Genomic DNA, 19,050 nt, shown 5'->3' on the forward strand with positions numbered 1-19,050 from the left:
GAAAACCTCACATGCTCCATTCTTTAGTGAGCAAGTAAAGGAGAAATAGGATCCAGTTGTGTGAAGGGACCTGTCCTTCATATATATTCCTGCTGCTAAAAATCCATTATTTGTTCCAAAGCTATCACTTTTTGTGCTTGATACATGATTTTCAAAAGTTGACTTAGAGCTCTAAGTCCTTCCTGGGAAAGCTCCACCTGAACATACTAGATCTAAATTTCATGACCTTTATGTTAAGTTAGAGGAAGGAATGCCAGGCCGCTTCCTTCACTGGAGATAATGAAAATCCACTGGTGAAATCTGCAGAATTACTTCCCCAGATACAGGCCAGCTCCTTGCGCCTCCAGCACCAGTAAACTGCATTTGTACCTAGCTATCAAAATCTGGCCATGCTGCTACAAAGAGAATTTCACAGGAAAGAAAGCTGTTGCCCCGCTGACTTGAAGAGAAGCCTTGTTCTGACAGAAAGAAGCAGGATAGTTTTGTATTAATAAAAATAGTCTGAAGTTGACACCAGATGATATTTTAAAATTGAAATTTAAAAATCTTGTTTCTGCAAGTTAGGAACATGAGCTCTAAAGCGGTGAACAACTTCACTTGACAGTTCATCACTGATCAGTGCTGATATGTCAGGCCAAGTAAAATCCTTTGTGGGAACAAGTCAATAATCAGCAAATTAGGTACATGATTAACCTCAGACAGTACGATGCAGTTCCTCTCTGCGAGCCCTGCTGAGATTTAACCTTCTCAGTGTTACTGTTTAGCAAATATTCCAAATGCCTAGTTTAGTCAGTCAAAGTGATGTAGCTGTAAACTTGCCTAGAAGCAGCCTCATGTGCCACGTGCCCAGGGAACGGTGCTCCAGAGGAGAGGTGAAAATGCAGTTCTGAGTGGCAGGTGCAGTAGGAAAGCAGTGCATTGTTGTTTTCAAGCAAGATTCTTCCAGTCTGTGTGGTACTACATACAAATAACAAAATACGCATTGCAGGCTCAAATGAACAATAGCAAATTAGTAGAAGATAGCGAAATGAATAAAAGTAGTGATGTACAGAAACAACAGACATGCCAAACAATGTGTGAAACGAGCAGGCAGAGCTTACAGCAACTATGAGATTGCAGCATATTGGTAGACTATTCCAGATGACAGCATGAAGAAAGCACTCATATAGAGGCAACACTGCAGCGCCTGGAGAAGGGGGTATATTGCTTTCTCTTCCAGCCGTATGTCTTTTATTTTTAAACTTTTTGTGTCAGAATGAAAACTGTTTTCATTTTGGGCCTGACTTTATCTGCGATACCTTGAGCAGCTGCGGAGCTTTAGTGCTGCCTTGCTGCTTAGCTGCAGTTCATCCGCGTTTCAGCGCCGGCATCGCTCCCGAGCCAGCCGTGGTGACCGCGCTGTTATTACTGCCTGTTGCACTGCTTTGGATCAGCTCAATTGTGTCACGTTTCACACGCGCGTTCCCATGTCACAGCAAACTGATGGGCCGTCACCATGGGTATCAGGTGTCCTGGGGTGTATTTTAATAAATAACTACAAATTTGATTTCATGAAGAAATAAGTTTTTGTTTTCTTCTTAAAATAAGATCACTGAGAAACCTTTCTTTTCAGTTCAGACACTCTTATGGATTTTATGTGGGCATGCAAGTAGTTTCAAAGCTAAGAAAAGAACAAAGATTATGTAGTGTTTTTATGTTCCCAGTTCTGAGACCAGCAAGCGCTGTTTGCTTCTGCCTGCCTTCCCAACTAGGTCAGTGCCTGTCTGCAGCTGGGCTCCTGCATCGTTACTGGGTGCACAGCATTGTGCAGCGTAGGCACTGCCGTGTATGGAGAGGTCCCAAAGCGTCTTGCTGTTTCCCTGTGGTTGCTCGAAAAAGAAATTAGACAAGTGCTCCAAATGCAGAAGAGGAGGATGGGAAGAACTGAATAGAGAAAGGAAAAAAAGAACAAATCACCTAAAAAGAATTTAGCTTGAGATTTAAGTTGGTAAATGTAATTATGCCACAAGGTTCGTGATGCCAAGTAGTAATGAAAGTAAACTCACTGAAGATGTTAATTTAGATTTTTTTTTTTTTTGATAGTGGACTAGCAAGGCACCTATTATATAGAGCTTTAAGCATATTAGGTACTCCCCTTTTATGAGCGCAACTGAAATCTGTGAGGATATAGTGATTTCTGGTGCAGTTGTTTGAGTTGCCTTCTGTCATTTCTGTGAGGCTTTGTCTGAAGCCTTGAAACTTAAAGAAGCTGTAAGAAAGGAGTCTGCAAAACTTCACATAACTTCAGGATCCTCAGTGTCATCCCGGACTTGGTCCATTCTCTGTGTGATGTAGTTGTCTCTTCCCCAGCAGATGTGTTTGCTTGGATGATTATATAACTGTTTCTAAATGATCATGGAAGCCCCCTATTCCCTTCCTGTCTGGTTCTAGTAATCTGTGCATATTTGTCTGTTCAGCTTTCAAGTGAGAATGGTATCTTCAGCAGTATGTTTGAAAGTAATTTATCGTACAAATGTGGTAAATGAGATGAGCAACGAGGCAACAAGAAACAAAATGATTGACCTGCTGACCCTGGAATTAAATGTTACCTAGTTATGATTTCACAGTACCCTTTGAGTGACCCTTCCGTCAGGGATTTTACATTTTGTGGTACATATGTCCACTACTCCCTGACTGATAGATATATTATCTTCCTTCCTTCCCGAGGAATCCAAAAGGAATAAAGAGTTATTTTTATATTCTGTATCAGTTTACACTATTACTTTGCAAGTTGTAAACTTTTTCAGGTTTAGTAGTTAGGTTTTTTCATGTGCATGAAATAATTCTTCATGGTTTGACTAACGTAATACCAGTCTATATACTGCGTAATGAAAACTCTAGCCTATGGAGAGCTGTGCCAGGTGAGGGGCTCTCACGAGGTCATACCCATCATGGTGAAAAGAGATTCTGTAGCTAAAACTGCTTCAAGCAATTGGAGCCTGAGTACTCTTCCCCTTCGATCTTACCGACCGCTGAGTCTTATCTACTACAGGAGGTAGAATCAGCATCAAACAGAGGGGAGGCAGAGGAGCCTGCCGGCACAAGCAGAACTAAACAGCATGATGCCAGCGAGAAATGTCAGCTTTTATTGCTGCCTTCTTGGCTGACCCTTTGTGAGCAATTGTTCCGAGGAGCAAAATTTCTTTTTTCCCTAGGTGTTGTCCCAGTAATAAAGTTTTGCAAGGAGGTGATGAGTCTGTCCTTAACCTCTGACTGTTGGACTGTAGGTTTTGGTAATGTTTCCAAACATCAGTAGTTTAAGAGGTTGATGTATGTGTGTTTGACACCTCTAGGGCTCTGAAAGTTACTGTCATGCCAGAATTCTCTAAATCTCTGTTGTGCTTTGCTCTAAACGCTAATTAGCAGAATTACCCTCTCCTGCCAAAATCCCCTATAGAAAAATGCTTGAGTGAATGACGTGGTGACCCTAAGTTGGGTGAAACTTGTTGCTTTTTTCCTGCTGCTCCCAAAGACTCAAGGCACTGGAGAGGACAGATACTGCAGCGCTTTTGACAGTAGCCATTGGGCTAGTACACCTAGACCTAGGCTCAGATGCCCACTCTATCATGGTTCCGGTGTCAAAGTTGGTGCATTTAAAACTAAGGTATTTCCTTAAAACTAAGATATTTCCTTGCTTGGCTGTTTTTTAAGGTTACATGTAGCAAGGACTCTATGTTGCACATACGTAACTGTTACAGAACGTCAAATAGGTCAGAGTTTACTACCCCCCATTTTTGATAAATGTGCCACCTGTCAGTGAAGGGTTAATGTCATTCTCTCCCCTATTAGCAGGGAGAATCTTCTTTATTTTCTTGTCCATTGTTAATTATTTGGTAGAAGACACTGTTAAGTGCATCAGTGTACAAACACAGCCCTTCGTGGATGTGTGGCCTGTTTAGGATGCAGAATTGCAGCTTTCTTTTTAAACAGAAAGCAAAAGAAGGTGTGTGCCTTCTTTGAGCTGTCATAAGCCTAGGCTAGCCATCACGGGGGGGGAAATGTAATAAAACCACTGGCAAGCAAGCACGTACTATTACAGTATTTTATTGAACACATACGTCTTTCTTTAGACATGTCTATCTATCTCTATCTACTCCTAGATAGATAAATGCGTCTAAAACAAGATGTGTTTTCATAGGGGACTTGTTACATACCTATCAAAAGATTAGATATATTGTTTTTGTTGTTTCTTAAGGACTTCTCTTAGATAGGGGCTGTGAGAGCCCGTGAGCTGAGCATAGCGTCAGCTTGAGAACTCCACATTCACAGACAGAAAAAAGCCTATTAGGGCAGCTGCTTTTCTATGCAGAGTTATTCCCTCTCGTAGATTAACTAATATTTCTTCCAGTCTTGTTTAATTGTGTGATGCAGTGGCATCTCCATTGGGAGGCTATTACTGAGCTTAATAGATGGGAAGCTTTTCTGACAGTCATCTTAAATTTCTTTCCGTTTTTTATCGTTTCATGCCATTAATGGTACCATCTCTCTTACATTCTAAATAATCACTTGCTCTGCCTGATCCCTTTTCCAAAGATTTATGTAATGTTCTACCTTACTTGGATTTCGTCCAACCAGAAGTTCTCAGTTTTCCTTCACCCCCCTGACTTGTGTTATTCCTTTCCATGCTTCCTCTGGTTTTTCTATCTACCTGCCCTGTTTGGCCTGGGTTGTTCTACGTACAAACTCAGGTAAGCAAACAGCTCTGTGGTGTAAAGCCTCACAGAGTATTCTTACAAGGTACCGAGTTACCTTGCATTAGGCAAACACGTTTCTTGTTTGTGTCGTTTCTGTTGTTTTCTTGCTGTGCTTGCTTCCATTCAGTTGTATGTCTGAAAGGAAATATCAGGCTTCTGTTCCTCTAGAGGCACCAATTTGCTCCAAGTGATTGCTTAGGCAGGGGTGGATTTCCTATGTATTAAAGGGTCCCAGCATTGAAAGACATGTAGGAACCTAACAACTTTTTCGACAGTCAAGTCATTGGTTTTAGCTTTTGTCTCAGAATTCACCCTGTGAAGAAATTCGGTTTGTGCACTTTGGTCATCTGCGTGGAGCAAGGTTACATAATTTTGTATCACTATTTCAGAAGAGAGAAGAGTTACAGAATCACTGGATGTTCCATCGTTGACTAGCAAGCACTAATTTAACACTGATGTATTTTCCAGAAACACTATTTAATGACAGTGTAGAAGACAAAACATAGTGTGAGACTGTGAGCTGCTATATTCTGTCTTCAGCTCTGTTTGTTGTTGTTTTCCTTCTCCTCCCCCTCCTTTTCTTTTTTTTTTTTTTGCCTTTGTTTGCCTGTTTTGTACCCTGCAGTATGATTTCATGGAACGCTTGGATGGGAAGGAGAAATGGAGTGTGGTGGAGTCCCCGCGGGAGCGTCGAAGCATTCAGACCCTTGTTCAGAACGAGGCCGTGTTCGTTCAGTACTTGGATGTGGGGTTGTGGCACCTCGCGTTTTACAATGACGGCAAGGACAAAGAAGTGGTCTCTTTCAGTACAGTTATCTTGGGTAGGTATCTCCACAAGCTGAACATTTATCCTCTGTTTTTATTTCCTTACTAAAATCTTCATACTTTTTTGCACTTTTCAGTGTTCAGCCTGAGCATCCTTCATGCCATGTAGTGCACATTTTTCTCTGTTAGTCACCTATATGCTGTGTAGCTTACAGCTCCCTTGTTAGCTAGTACCCACATATTAGATGAGTAGCAATTACTCACCTACTACTGTAGTGTGCCCTTGACATGGTGACATTAAGAGCAGAACACCTAGCCTTTGGTCTGGGGCTGGCATCAGGGGAGAGCCTTGCAGCTTGCCAGAGGATTAGGGTTCCATTTAGTGAGCTGAAAACTAAACGAAGCTTTATCAGAAGGTTTGTGGAACTGTGAAGGATGTGAGCTTTACTGAATATTGCTGTCACAATGACATCAAAATCATGAGTTACTCTATTCTATTCCATGCAGACTGGTGAAGAGTTAAATGTCATTGCTGGGTTTCACATCTTCCGTATCATGTCATTCATGTCATTCATTGCCTCATTTGTTCCTTTTGCATTAATACAGAATTCAGTTTGTTGGCTTAAGCTCCATTGGGTGTAGAGGAATAGCCAACACTACGTCATTAAGTGTGAATATAATTGTATCCCTTAAGCTCAGTTTAGGTGAGAAAATGATTCTTCTTCCATAGATTACATGAGGTTTTGTAAGGGGTACTAGATGCTATGCGTATTTGTGGACATACCTTTTAATTTGCCTGTAGAAAGCTTTTCCTGCTTCTCCAAAAACAATGGGAATGTTTGTGCTTGGTGTCTTGGTGCGCCTGTACTGTGCTGCTTACAAAACTTTGAGGTGCACTAAGCTGTTCTTAAATGACTTGCCGTGGCTAGGCTTCAGCTTTAAAGAATGTCAGAGGTCTAATAGTCAGGTAGACTATTTGATAGTGCAATGATAGTAATTGGATTGAAATGTAGAGAAAAATACAGTGTTTTATCCAGTTCAGAGATTCTTCTATACATACCTAATATCGGAAGTTTCATAATCAAAGGGTCTGAGAGAGCTGAAAGTTTCTCTGACGTATAAAAAGGGGAAAGAATAACAGAAATTATGTTAACTGACAGCCAACAGTAAACGTAGTGTAATTTTGAATACACAGGAAGAACTTTCATGCGCGATGAAGCAAAATAATGAATAACTCTATAGACAAGTTTCCTCATCAGACAAGTTGATATTTTTGAGCATTATGTGTTTCAATTGCTTGTTCCCTGTTTACCTGAATCGTTTCAAGGGGCCAAGCTAGTAATAATTTGTGTAATGTTTCATCTTTATTTAGTATCCTGCAACTGTGAAATTAGATTAAAGTTATGCTTGAATCCTTTTCCTCTTCTCAGTTTAGTTTAATAGAAAAATATTCCGTATGCTTCTGATGGTTCCAAATTCAAAACTCATTTTCTGTGTTACACAACTTCTGCTATTTGTTTGGTGTCCGGGATTGACAGTGCCTTTTATTTTGCGGCCACAGGTCACACAACAAAAAGGAATAATAGTGAAGTGTAACAACTTTCCAGTTAGACTATTATTAAAGTAATTTAGTGTTGAAAATTCCTCCAAAATCCAACGGCTTTCAAATTAAATGGACTTTAAGAATTAATTTCATAATTGGTATTCAGTTCAGCAAAAGGCTTTTCCTAGGCTGGAGTGCAAACTCTTCACAGATTATTCAAGTAGTTAACACACTGTCACTGACATCAGTTCCACTTTTAAGCCTTCCTCTGCAGTCTTGCAGACTCTTCTTGATCCTCTTGCAAAGCTGCTCTCTTTTACAATAAAGAATCTTCATTAAAGCAAAAAAGTTCCTCTTAGGTGTATCGAAGCTATTTCTGTCAGGTTATTTAATGAAGTTTTAAGTGTCTGCGAAAGGGAAATTCTGATACAGCCTTTGTTCCACCAGGAGAAGTGACTGTATAAGATAAAAGTCTCACTACAAGAATGAGATTGTGATATTGTGAATTCTAACATAGCTACAGAGGTCTTAAGAAGTTTCGTCTACCAATTCAAGCAGAGGTTTTGGTATCAGAAGAGTGTCGATGGCATTTGTAGGCTTAGCACGTGGTTTGGAACAGGTCATTAGATCTCTGCTGTCATTCATTTTGCCAGTAATGTTGGTGCCCTTCTGCTTCATGTGAACTTGGTGGCATGAATTTAATTAAAGATTGTTTTTCTGAAGTTTTGAAAACAAAAGAAAATGGAGAAAAAATCATCAAAGAATTTGCAGCCTGAAAAGGAAATGACTGATATACCCTTGATGTTTGTATTGCAGATTCAGTGCAAGACTGTCCGCGTAACTGTCACGGGAATGGGGAATGTGTATCAGGTGTCTGCCACTGTTTTCCAGGATTTCATGGAGCAGATTGTGCTAAAGGTATCGTTTTCCTTGTGTTTACAAATAGTCGCATTGTTTGTGATCTGTACGGATCTACAGGCCTGCTAGTTAGCATGGATCCAGGCTAGATTCAAATAGATCAATGCCCATTTTTTTTTTCTTATATCCTAGTTAAGTATAATCACACAGAATTATTCCTGCCTGGTTAATGACCTAGCAAATATTTTTTGTGTCAATAGCAGTAAGGTGGAGCAACAGAAAAGTTTCTGTTTTTTTCTGTAAAAGTGGATGAATTGCCACCATGGCTTTCTGGTCAATCATCAATCGGTCCATAGTAGAAGAAAGATTCTTAAAAAGCTGAACCATACTTGTAACTCATAGAGGTTTTATTGATTATACTATTCTTAGACTGAAGGAAGTTCTCCTCTTTTAGGAGAATGATAAGGATTTGGTAAAGTTTTCCCGAGTATTGGTTGTATCTCACACTAAAACTGTGAGATATGCTGTTATGAAAGGTTGAACACAACTCTAAGTGACATCCACAGATTAGCTGTATGTGTTGACTAAATCTTTTTGAGAGTTTGAGGTAGCTGTCATCATTTGAAAAGGTGGACCTCTTTAGGTTATACAGATACTGCAGCACGTGTGTTGCCTTAAATCAATGTCTTGGTTATGATGTGGTTGAACTCCCTGCTGTTCCTGAGCACAGGCAGAATGTTTTACAGTTTACTTGGTTCTTAGTTTGTATGAGAATTAGGCACATTATCAGTATGAGGGCTTTGGGTGACTTAATGATGCTACCTCACTGCTAGCCCTACTCATTTTAAAGCAGGTCTGAAATACAGAGGTCATTTTGCTACCTGAGAAATTTAGATACTTTGCAAATACATAGAAGAAACTCTGTATATTATAAAGTAGATGGTGAGGTAACCTGTGCTATATATTGAAGTGCACATGGACAGCTATATGCATTTCTGTGGTGTTAGCCTGTGCAGGTATGCATGCAGTGATTGTGTGCTTCACTGCTACTCTTTATACATCGGTTATCTTGGCCATTAAAGCATTTGCATTTTGAGTTGGAGCAATACTGCAGTGTGTGGTGAGTCTCTCTCTAATACAGTATTCTCCCTTAACGCTAGTGAACATTTATTCAGGCTACACCAGATGAAGAGCTTTATTGCAGGGGACCTCTCGGACTGTTTCTATCAGGCTTCTGCTCCCCACCCCTCTGTTCTTTTCCTCTCTTCCTGTTTTTGTCTCGTCTGTGTCGTTTCATTCCCTCCAAAGCAAAAGTGGTGCTTGGAAGCTCCTTTCAACTCTCTGAACTGTTTCCTTATCAAACAGTGTGATATTTCTAAAGAACACAGAAACCAGAAAAACATGTCAAATGACAAAATGGGATAATTCACACATTTCTGTGCAAACACATAGTTGCACATTTGGATACTATGAGACATGCTCAAATATGTGTTAGGATATAAGGGCCACACGTCTCCCCCATTTCACAGGCACTGTCATACCTGCACTCGCATCCATGCATTTTCCTACCTACTTGAATGCTGATCATATGTGATAGCTATTTCAGAAGACCGAAATCACAATTGGGATGTAGGAATGGTAAAACTTAGCAATATGATATAGAGAATTAAATTTATTGTATCGTGTTATGTGTATGGACACATTTCTACTGTGTGTTTAATGTGGTGCCACATTTATATTTAAGTTCTCACATATTTGAATAGATAATGATTTTCTTTCCAACTATTTATTTTAATTTTCAGCTTCTATTTTTGGTTTCCCTAGCAACACGTATTCCAGTGTCTTGGTTCGTCACTATGAAATAATTAGAGGCAAACTGAGATAGGGAAGTGTGGAGCAAAGGAATGTGGAGTGTCTTCATCCTGCTCTTAGGGTTTGGTTCATGCAGTAACACAGCAGCCTAAGAGCTGAGAGATGGGATCATCGACCTAAGAGTGGCAGATGCAAAGCATGAGCTTTTATACCACTGGATGTCCAGTTACAGGCTGATCTGGAGGAGATCAGAGACAAAATCTTTGCATACAGGGTGTAGATGGTCCAGCTGTGACTTGCTCTGGATCCATGCATTTCCAAAAGACTGAAATGAAAGAAAGCTGTGACACACACACAGATTTGACTTTAGATCCGTTAGCTCCAGGATAGACAATTAGAAATGGAAAATTATTGCAAAGAGATGAACTTGTGGCCCTGTTCGCCTGGTGAAATCCACCTTCATGCCTTGATTGAAGGGAAATTTCACCCCTGCAAACACTCTTTCCAAGTCCCTGGGCCTTTTATGCTTCCCTTTACACGTGGAAGTAAGTTATCTTGATTAGGTAGCCAGTCTCAGCAGTTTTTCTTGGTCTGTGCTCAGGCAAAATCCATTTTGAAATCATTGGGAAGTTAAACCTCAGTAAGAACTCCACCTACCGTGGCACTGGTAATGAAAGAAAGGTAATGATACATTTTAATCTCGTGGCTAAAATATGGCCTTTAAAAAAACCAATAAAATTAAAATAATAATAATAAAAAGATAATTTTGTGGGTGCAGATCTATCCCAATAAAGAAAATATGCCCTGTTAAAGCCAGTGGAAGATAGACTGTAAACTGAACTGCATTGGGAGTAACTTCCTGTGCACAAATAGCCACCGGGGTTAGTGATAGTAGTGATGCTATTGCCAAGGAGCAATTAAAGAACCAGACAAGCAGCTATGATTATGTTATTTTGGTGTCTTGTCACTTTTTTTTATACTCATCTCTCTCTTTTTGTGACTTCCGTGACATTACCACCCAGGTATATCAAGGTGTCCTCCTTACTCTTCTCACTGTTCTTGTCTGATACTGTTTTGTTCTTTCGACTGCTGAGTATCCTGTGGTAAATCTGCACACGGGGACCTTCCTGCGGTCCTGCTGGTCACCATTAGCACCGTGCAGGATTGCAGTGAGCTGCAGTCCCAGAAGTGTGAGGCAGAGTGGGCTGGGGTTACATCACACAGTACTTGGAGAGCGTGGAACTCCTCCACTTCTCTTGAAAAAGAATAAATAAATAAACAACAGCAAAAAGCAATGGTAACATACCGTTAGCAAGTGTGCTCAGAGCCTCTTTTGGTTTGGTATTTTAAAATACTAGCGTGTGCAGCATGCAGGTGTCTAGCTGAACTGCAAACGTGACAGTGTAGCATCCCGTGTAGGCTGAACATTGAAATGAGCTTAGTATGAACATCTAAGTAAATGCAAATAGAGAATTTGTCGTGATGTGTCTGTTAAGAAAAGATGTTGATTTGTAAAAGGGAAAAAATGGAGTCAAGTAGCTCCTGTCAGCAGCCATGAAGTTGCCATATTGCAGATACTTTTAATTAATTATGCAATGCAATAAGAAACATGTTTACTATTTTAATTTAAATGAATTGAAGACTTTTGGATTTTTGAAACCAGAAATTTATACTATGTTTGGTGAGTTGACTTTTTAATCTGATTTTAAGAATTCTGATGATTCAGATTTATGTTATACTCAGTTTCTTTTCCTATTCTCCTTGTGTGGGTTTTTCATTATTTTATTTTCATTCTGTTTGTTTTTTGGCTTACTGGCAAAGGACGGCGCCACTTTAATAAGTATAAAAAGAAGGGTAGGTTTTTTTAAATTTCTTTTTATTTCTTTTGAGACTCTTAGTTTGAAAAAGTTGTTAAGCTGCAAAGTGTAGTCTATCTCTTTTTAAATTTATTCTAAAGGATTTACTGTTTCTTATGACTGCCCTCACCATGATAAAAGTTTCTACTAAAGCCAGTTTCTTTATGTGTGCATTTTTAACCTCTGTATAGAAATGTAAAAAGTCCTAAATTATTAGGTAAGTAAGCTGTAATCACTACAACAAGAGCTGTAGCAACTCTTGCTGCCTCTCAGCTGTTATTCAAGAAATGTTTCTCTTGCAGATTTCAGTTGTTCGGGGTTCCCTTGAGCTGACATTATTGAGAGGCTTATTGCTTGGACAACAAAATTTTTCATGTGCAAAAGTACACTTCTTCCCAGGAAAGGATGAGCTTGAAACTAGTCCCTTAGTGCCATGTCCAGAATGCTCCCAGTGGCAGAAGAGCTTACGGGAGGCGGATCCCAGTGGGTAAAACATGAATTGCTGAATAACTCGGTACTAAATTCATTGCTGTAAAGCACCTGGGGACACACCTGGATGAATAGTGTTGCCAAATGGTAACCAAGTATTGCAGTCAACATATCCTTTCCATGGGAGGGAAGAAAAGGGTAATCGCCTTGGTAGCTTGGCTGGAAATTACAGGAAATGAATTAAAGAAGCAGAGCAAAGCGCCCTGGGTGTCGAAGGGGCGAGCAAAAAGGGGTGAGTGAACGTTTGCCCCTTGGCCTGGCAGAGGAGAGGGCAGCCACACACAGGCTTCTGCTCATCCATGTTGCAGTCATCGTTGGAGGAGGAGTGTTTGTCTTCTGCTGTCCAAGTGAATCACTGCAAATTAGTGAAATAACTAATTACAGATCAGATGAGAGAGGTAGGATGGGCTGAACATGACGGGACCCAAAAGACATAGGTTTGGAAGAGAAGAAAGAGGGAGAAAAGGAATATTATCATATTCAGGGAAGAGATGAGAGAGGGGCTGTCATTGTCATTGTTCCTCCTTTGAACTAATCTATTGTGGTTAGTACTTGGCAATAAATAAAAAAGCAAAAGACAAAAGCTGTGCCCACTTCTAAGGACTCGCAAGTAAAGAAGGAACAAACAGGTGGCAAGTGGCAGATGTGGAAATAGAAGGAAAAAAAAAACACAACAGTCTTACAGACATGCTAGCAGTCTGACTCATCAGTCTAGGGAAACACTGCTTTAAAAAACCATTTTAAGGAGAGCAAATGGGGCAGATAACGTAAAATCATATGGACAGTGCAAACACAAGGAGAAAGAATTTAAGAAAGAACTTAAAAGGGTTGTTCTCAAATTTGATTTTCAAAAAAGGCAGCAGTAGCTTTGCAGGTCAGAGAGGTGGGAGACAGAATCGGAGCAGCAAACAGGCTGCGTGGAGCTGGGCTACATGAGAGCTTGGAGCATGAGGTTCATATTGCATCTGATAAGAGGGATGGAATATGAACAGGCCCGTGGAACAAGAGTAAGTGGTTGAACTAACAACTGCTTTGCTGTGGCAAACAGACATGGGTGAGAAGACTGTATTTGGTCAACATTGGAGGAAAAGATGTTGCTGTTGCATAGATTTTACTTGCTGTGAGTGAGAATGAGAAGCCTAACGAAAGACACAACACCAAAAGAATCTGTACAACTTTATCAAAGCCAGGATATGAGGACAGAGAATGAATGAGTCAAAAATGGTATCCAGATCATGGGCTGGTCTCGTCCAGTGCAATTGAGCAAGAATGCAGGGAAGGCCTGAGGAGTAGTGGGGCAGAAAGGCAGATGAAGTTAAATAATTAACACCTTTGCCAGAGAACAAGTTTCATATGTTCACAATCATAGCATGTCTCATCACTTGGTTCATATTGGTTAAAAAAAAATAATAATAATTTTCTTTGGAATTACTGCATTCATGATTTGTCATCCAAGTGTAGCTCATATCCTATCATACTGCTGACAAATTCCAGCATATTTAGCTACCAACTTAGTATCTCTCCTCTCCGCATGGGTTTGGTCCTGGTTTGGGGGGTCTTTGTGTCTGTGTGCCAGCTGTAGCAGCAGCAGAGCCCCGGGCTGCCACGCAGACCATGTCTCTCAGTGGGTGGAAGCAGCATCTTGATACTTGAACATACAAGGCATCTTTGGGAACGTTCCCCTCTAGCAGTTTCCACTTCTCCGACTCAGTACCTAAAAATACCTTTCTTATAAATTTACTTCTCCTCTTCTTGGTCTACTATTTTGTCAGCAGAGTTGTTTTTGTTGTAGATGATGTTTTTTCTTCTCTCTCTGGCAAAATGATTATGTTCTCAACTGCCATGCAGAGAGCGCCATGTACAGGGCAGTGCTTACTCTATCTGCCCTAAATTTTCTTAATTTTATGCAATTTCAGTAAACTGTGGGAACAGTTTTGTGCCATTAACTGTGTCAAAACAAAAAAGTGAAGAAATTTCAGTGAAGATTGACAGTCATTGCCATCAATAATCAGCTGCTCCATTACTGTCATGAAGTGAGGTAGCAGCTTGGATGCAGTTTCGGGTGGACGAGTGCAGCCAACATGAACTGCACGGCGCAAGCTCTCGAGCGGGCGGCGTGGCCGGGGGCTCGACCTTGCAGGCAGTAGGAGTCAGCCCCGGCTGCCCACGGCTCCAGCCAAGGGGACGGCAGAAGCAGCCGTGCACCGAGGAGCAGGTCGGGAACGTCGTTTTTGGTCTTCTGTTCCCTTCCTTGATTCTCCTGAGCTATTAATATCAAAGAAGAAAAACAAGGGGCTCGAACATCTGAATTCTGTATGCAGATGCCTTGTTAAATTTCTGTCCTAGAAAACATGGCATTTTATTATTCTTTAAGAGTATATACCTGTTCTTAGAGTATTGTAGATTATATATGAAATTAGTTTGGACATATTTGCAAAGCAGGTGATATCTAGTAACAGCATAGTGAAATCAGAGTACTCAGTTGGCACCCTAGCCTTTGTGAGACTAGAAGTTGATATTTCATGTAGTTTGCATTCTTTGTGAAAGCATATTTACGAAGTTCAAATAGAACTCAGCACTGTGAGTATTTGAGAAAACAGTGAGCAAAATCTCTGGAAGGGCCCAAGTGCAGCAGTGGGGTGGACATGTTGTGCTTGCACATGTACGAAACGCATGTCATATATAAATACCGCTCTGCACGTTGGTTTCTGGCAAACGAGAATTTTTCTTCCAGTTCTGTAAGACTGAATCTTTCTGTTCTAAGATCTGCTATGCTGAACTGTGCTCATCATGGTGTTTGTTTTCCAATTTGGTTTTGACTTTAATTGTTTAGCTTATTTAATTGCATTTTGTTTTTACATCACATTGTCGCTGTGCTCATAGTGGTTCACCGAGTTCTAAGGGTTGGTCTTCGACTTGTCTTGGCATCATCTTGGAGTCTTTTGATGGTGGTAAATTTCACTGAATGAACTGTGATCAAGTGGTGGTGTAAATGACATAATGGAAAGGCAGTTATTAAGCTAGATCCTTATGTGTTTATCATCTTTGAATAACAGAAATGGTCCTGAGTCAGGTCTTCAAACTTCCTTGTGTGTGATCTTTGGGTACATTTGTATCTATATTGTGTCTAGATTTGAACTTGAAATTTATATCTCTTCCTATATTTAGGGCCTATTTGGGTGAGATGAAATTCAATTAGCTGTCATCCCTTTTCAGTTTCTCAAATGAAGTAATTTTTCTAATTTAAATGTGGCAAAATATTTAAGTGTCTGCAGCTAACATGAAACTGTGTAATTAATCATGTTATGATTAAATGTTTTGGGTATATTTAATAATACAAATAGCAGAAACTAAAATCAGACCAAAGCAGCCTGCATTTTAAACATCCAGAAATTTCACATGCCATAGTTTAACTTAACTATCGCAAACTGTAGGTGCAGTCTGCACCTATTATACTGACATTTAGCCTTAGTAAAACATTACCACAGAGCTATGGATGGGACAAATCCTTTCATTATAAATGCAAAGCATTCCCTAAAATACCTGAAGAAATGTTTCAATTTTATTTTCTTTTTCTATCTGCATATATTGACTTCTTTTTGTTAGTGATTCCTTGCTGTGAATCACGACAGGTAAGTTTGGAAGGATAAGGTATTTAGCAGTTGTCCTTGCTGCTGCTGCTTGGGAGCTTGAGGAATCATCATCTTCATTCCTTGTTGGTCCTTTCCACTGAGAAAGCAGCCGAAGCCTCTGAGAGAGAATAGTTGTCCCCTCCTCCGTGGTTTTCTTCCCGTGATGAAGTTCTCAAGGCATACAAATGAAGATGAACGCGCTTGTCTGTGACAATAGTCTCTTTCAACATCTGTTCATTTCCATCTGTTGTTAGAAGTTAAATTTATTTTTCTGTATGCTATTGTAATCTTATCAACCTTATTGCTCACTTGAAAAGCAAGAATTTCGCAGCTCTGGGTATTTGTTACTAGTATCCACAGAAAAGGAGTTTTAGTTTGCACATGTCTTCAGGTCTTCTCTGCTTACCATCTCTTATTTTCTTCCAATCTCATGAGCTGAAAAGAGCCCTCCCTCTTTGTTTAGAAAAGCACAAAATAAAGAGCAGTAAACAGTAAACTGCTCAGCCACCTCTTCCTGTGGTACTGCAGAACCAGCACAGGAAAACTCCTGCTCCCTCAAAGTGTAGAAGCACATGAAAAGAAGTTGAACCCTGCTGCTCCCAACAGTTATAAAAATAGGGAGGTTCTAGTCTAGTCTAGAGGACTATTCTAGTCTAGAATGACTGTATGTGAATCTACCCCTGGAAATTTATCCTAGTCCACTGCATGGAGAACTAGCCTTCCCTTGAAGAGAGAGTGATAGTTGCAGGTCTTACGCAGTAATGGGGAAGAAACTGGTTGATGAAGTGTTTGCATCCAAGATAGACAAGAGAAAGTCCTCAGGACTTTTGACCCCTGTCTCAGCTGAGTTTACAAGCTTCTAGTTGAAGTGAAATACTGTCTTCTCTATCTGTCTTGTTTTATTCTGCTTGAAGATCTTTTCTATGCTCATCTGTGGCCTTTTTATTTTCAGAAAGAGCAGTGATCTTTCTTTTCGTTCTCCTCAGGACTCCAGTATCTTCAGGGAAGTAAGACTTAGCTCTTTAGTGATGGCTAGCTGCATTGACTAGCTCATCTTCATGTCTGTGCAGTCATTTAATGATAGATTATCTGTAGAATAGCACATGAGGGAAGAGCAAATGTTGTCTTTTTGACAGTTAAGGTCACACCCAAAGTTATGGTAAAAATTGCAACCTTTTTGATAAATTTTGACTAAAGCAAAAGTTTGATGAGTGTTCAAAAGAATGTAAATATTCATTATCCAATTAATGCTGTTCAGTCACTTCTATAAAAATCCTGATTTTTGTAGAATAGCTTAAGTACTTATCGATTGAGAACTTTTATAAGTCTCAAAATGGAGGCATCCCCATATCTCTACAGGTATTTTAAATGAATCGAATTAATCATAGGCTTAAAAGTCTCTAGTGATCTTCGTTAACTTCCCTGGGTTTAATTAAAACATCTGTGCGCTTTTAATTTATCGATTCATCCAACTCATATGTCATGTTTTTAACACACCCCAGCATGCTCTGCATCATTTTTAACCCGATTTCCACTTAACTAAAGCAATTAAATTCACCCCGGATTAATTAAAGCATCCATACTTTAGTGCTTAAGTCAGCGTGTGCTGCTTTCCCCAAATGGTTTTTGAATGTCAGAGATTTGACACACCTGATGGGTTTTTTGTCCTTCTGGAAATTCTTCTATGAATCTCTTTCTTGCTTACTAATGTGCAGTTTGATAGAGCCCGACAAGAGAACTTGGGAAGGTTCAGGTTTGGGCTACTGAAGTGAGGGCTGCAGGGCATGATTGCTTTAAGGGACCATACATTTTATCTTAAATCTCTCCAATGCCTGCAAGCATAGGGTAATACTACTAATATATCATCTGTGTGCTCGGATTCGAACAAAACAGTGTCATGTTTTGTAAAGGAACTAACAGAGCATATTGTATGGTAGGAGCTAAGTTCAGATTCTTGAGAAGCATCTGCTAACAGCTGAAACTGCAATAGCATAAGGATCTGTACTGCCTGCGTGTTAGAATCTGGTGTAGGTGCTAGCGGCCAAGAAAAACTGTCAGTTAGCCACATGAAGTTGTGAAGTTCCCCAAGCTGACTGAGAGCACAAACTTAGAGCAACCTGAAAGATGTTCTAGGTCACGGCTGCTCTTACAACTATTTCAGTCTTGACTCAAGGTAACAATCTACAAAGAGCAGGCAGCGGCTCAAGTGCTAGTTTTCCTGAGCCTTTTTTTTTTTTTTTTTTTTTTTTTTGCTAGGCAAAAAGAATGCATGAGGGAAACTGGATCTGGAGTCGTTCTAATTACAATGATTTTCCTGGGGACAACTTTGCTATTGTTGTAAGATAGCTTCAGAGCAGGGAAATGGCATTGAGATCAATCAGGTAGTAAAAGTGAGCTGTCATAAGCCACGAGGTGGTAGAAGATGTTTCATACTTTCATATCCATAAATAAACTCAAGTTAAAACTAAATGTCCTCCAGACAAATCGTGATTCTACAGGCAACTGGTGTAAAACAGGTTTAAATGAAAAATATGAAAGACAGCGCTGCTAAACTACAGCATTTCATTTTTAGACTGATGCAGAATACTCATATCTCATGTCTTACAGTTTTTAGAAATAACCATATGTGTAAGCAGTTGACCTAACAAGGGATGTTGTCATTGGCATGTTTCAGTACTATTTTGATTAAAACAATAATGCTGTAAAAGTTAGAGCCAACACTTTAAAGTCAAACTCTAAGAACTTTAAGTTCTTAAATGAGGGGTTATTTTCCAAGATGCAGCCATTTGCAATTCTTCTGGTTTTAGTGGCTTTGTGGATTTTAGACCCTTTTGAAAGAAGATGGTTTATATCTCAATAAATATAATTTCAGTTTAGGAGGTTGTCTTCACTGTAGCTTTTGGAGCAAATCTAAAATTGTTCAGGGTTTTAGAATATGATTGTAGGACTCAGTTCAGAGCACCAGTAAAATAAACTTGATTTGCTTATATCTTCATCTAGTTTACCTATGAGAGAAATTAGTATTTGTACATAAAATCTACACATGGGTACCTAAGATGTGGACCAAAAAGAGCAACATGCCAGGAGAATGTGACCCTACTCTTTTGGGTCTTTTACTCAGGCTATTATAGGTTATACTGCACTCAGATCTTTTTTTTCATTTCTCTTCCAGTTTGGAGCTGAACTGGAATCCATTTTTGGTTTCAATCAGACTCTCATAAACAATAATCCGTCTTTCTTATGTACTTGCAAAATCATGCATAATGCGTCAGCAGCTTAATCTCTGCTCGGAGGAAGTCCTAGTTTGAATTATTAGAGAGCTTGCATTAATTACCCCTTAAAGGAACTGCCTCACTGCAAAG

At 39.8% G+C, this 19,050-nt stretch overlaps 1 protein-coding gene across 2 annotated transcripts in view; it reads left to right on the forward strand.

Annotated features, from left to right (window-relative positions):
• The window catches only part of TENM2 (teneurin transmembrane protein 2), a 415,827-nt gene that overhangs the window by 311,345 nt on the left and 85,432 nt on the right, over window positions 1-19,050 (forward strand). For both annotated transcript variants that reach the window (XM_088522621.1, XM_088522622.1), the window contains exons 8-9: window positions 5,359-5,554; window positions 7,858-7,959. In XM_088522621.1, the coding sequence (XP_088378747.1) occupies window positions 5,359-5,554; window positions 7,858-7,959 (298 nt within the window). The remainder of the gene's footprint in view (window positions 1-5,358; window positions 5,555-7,857; window positions 7,960-19,050) is intronic.

Source organism: Tinamus guttatus, unplaced genomic scaffold, assembly GCF_059628265.1.
Source record: "Tinamus guttatus ecotype Peru unplaced genomic scaffold, ASM5962826v1 Tinamus_guttatus_pri_ptg000155l, whole genome shotgun sequence".
Classification (NCBI taxonomy): domain Eukaryota; kingdom Metazoa; phylum Chordata; class Aves; order Tinamiformes; family Tinamidae; genus Tinamus; species Tinamus guttatus.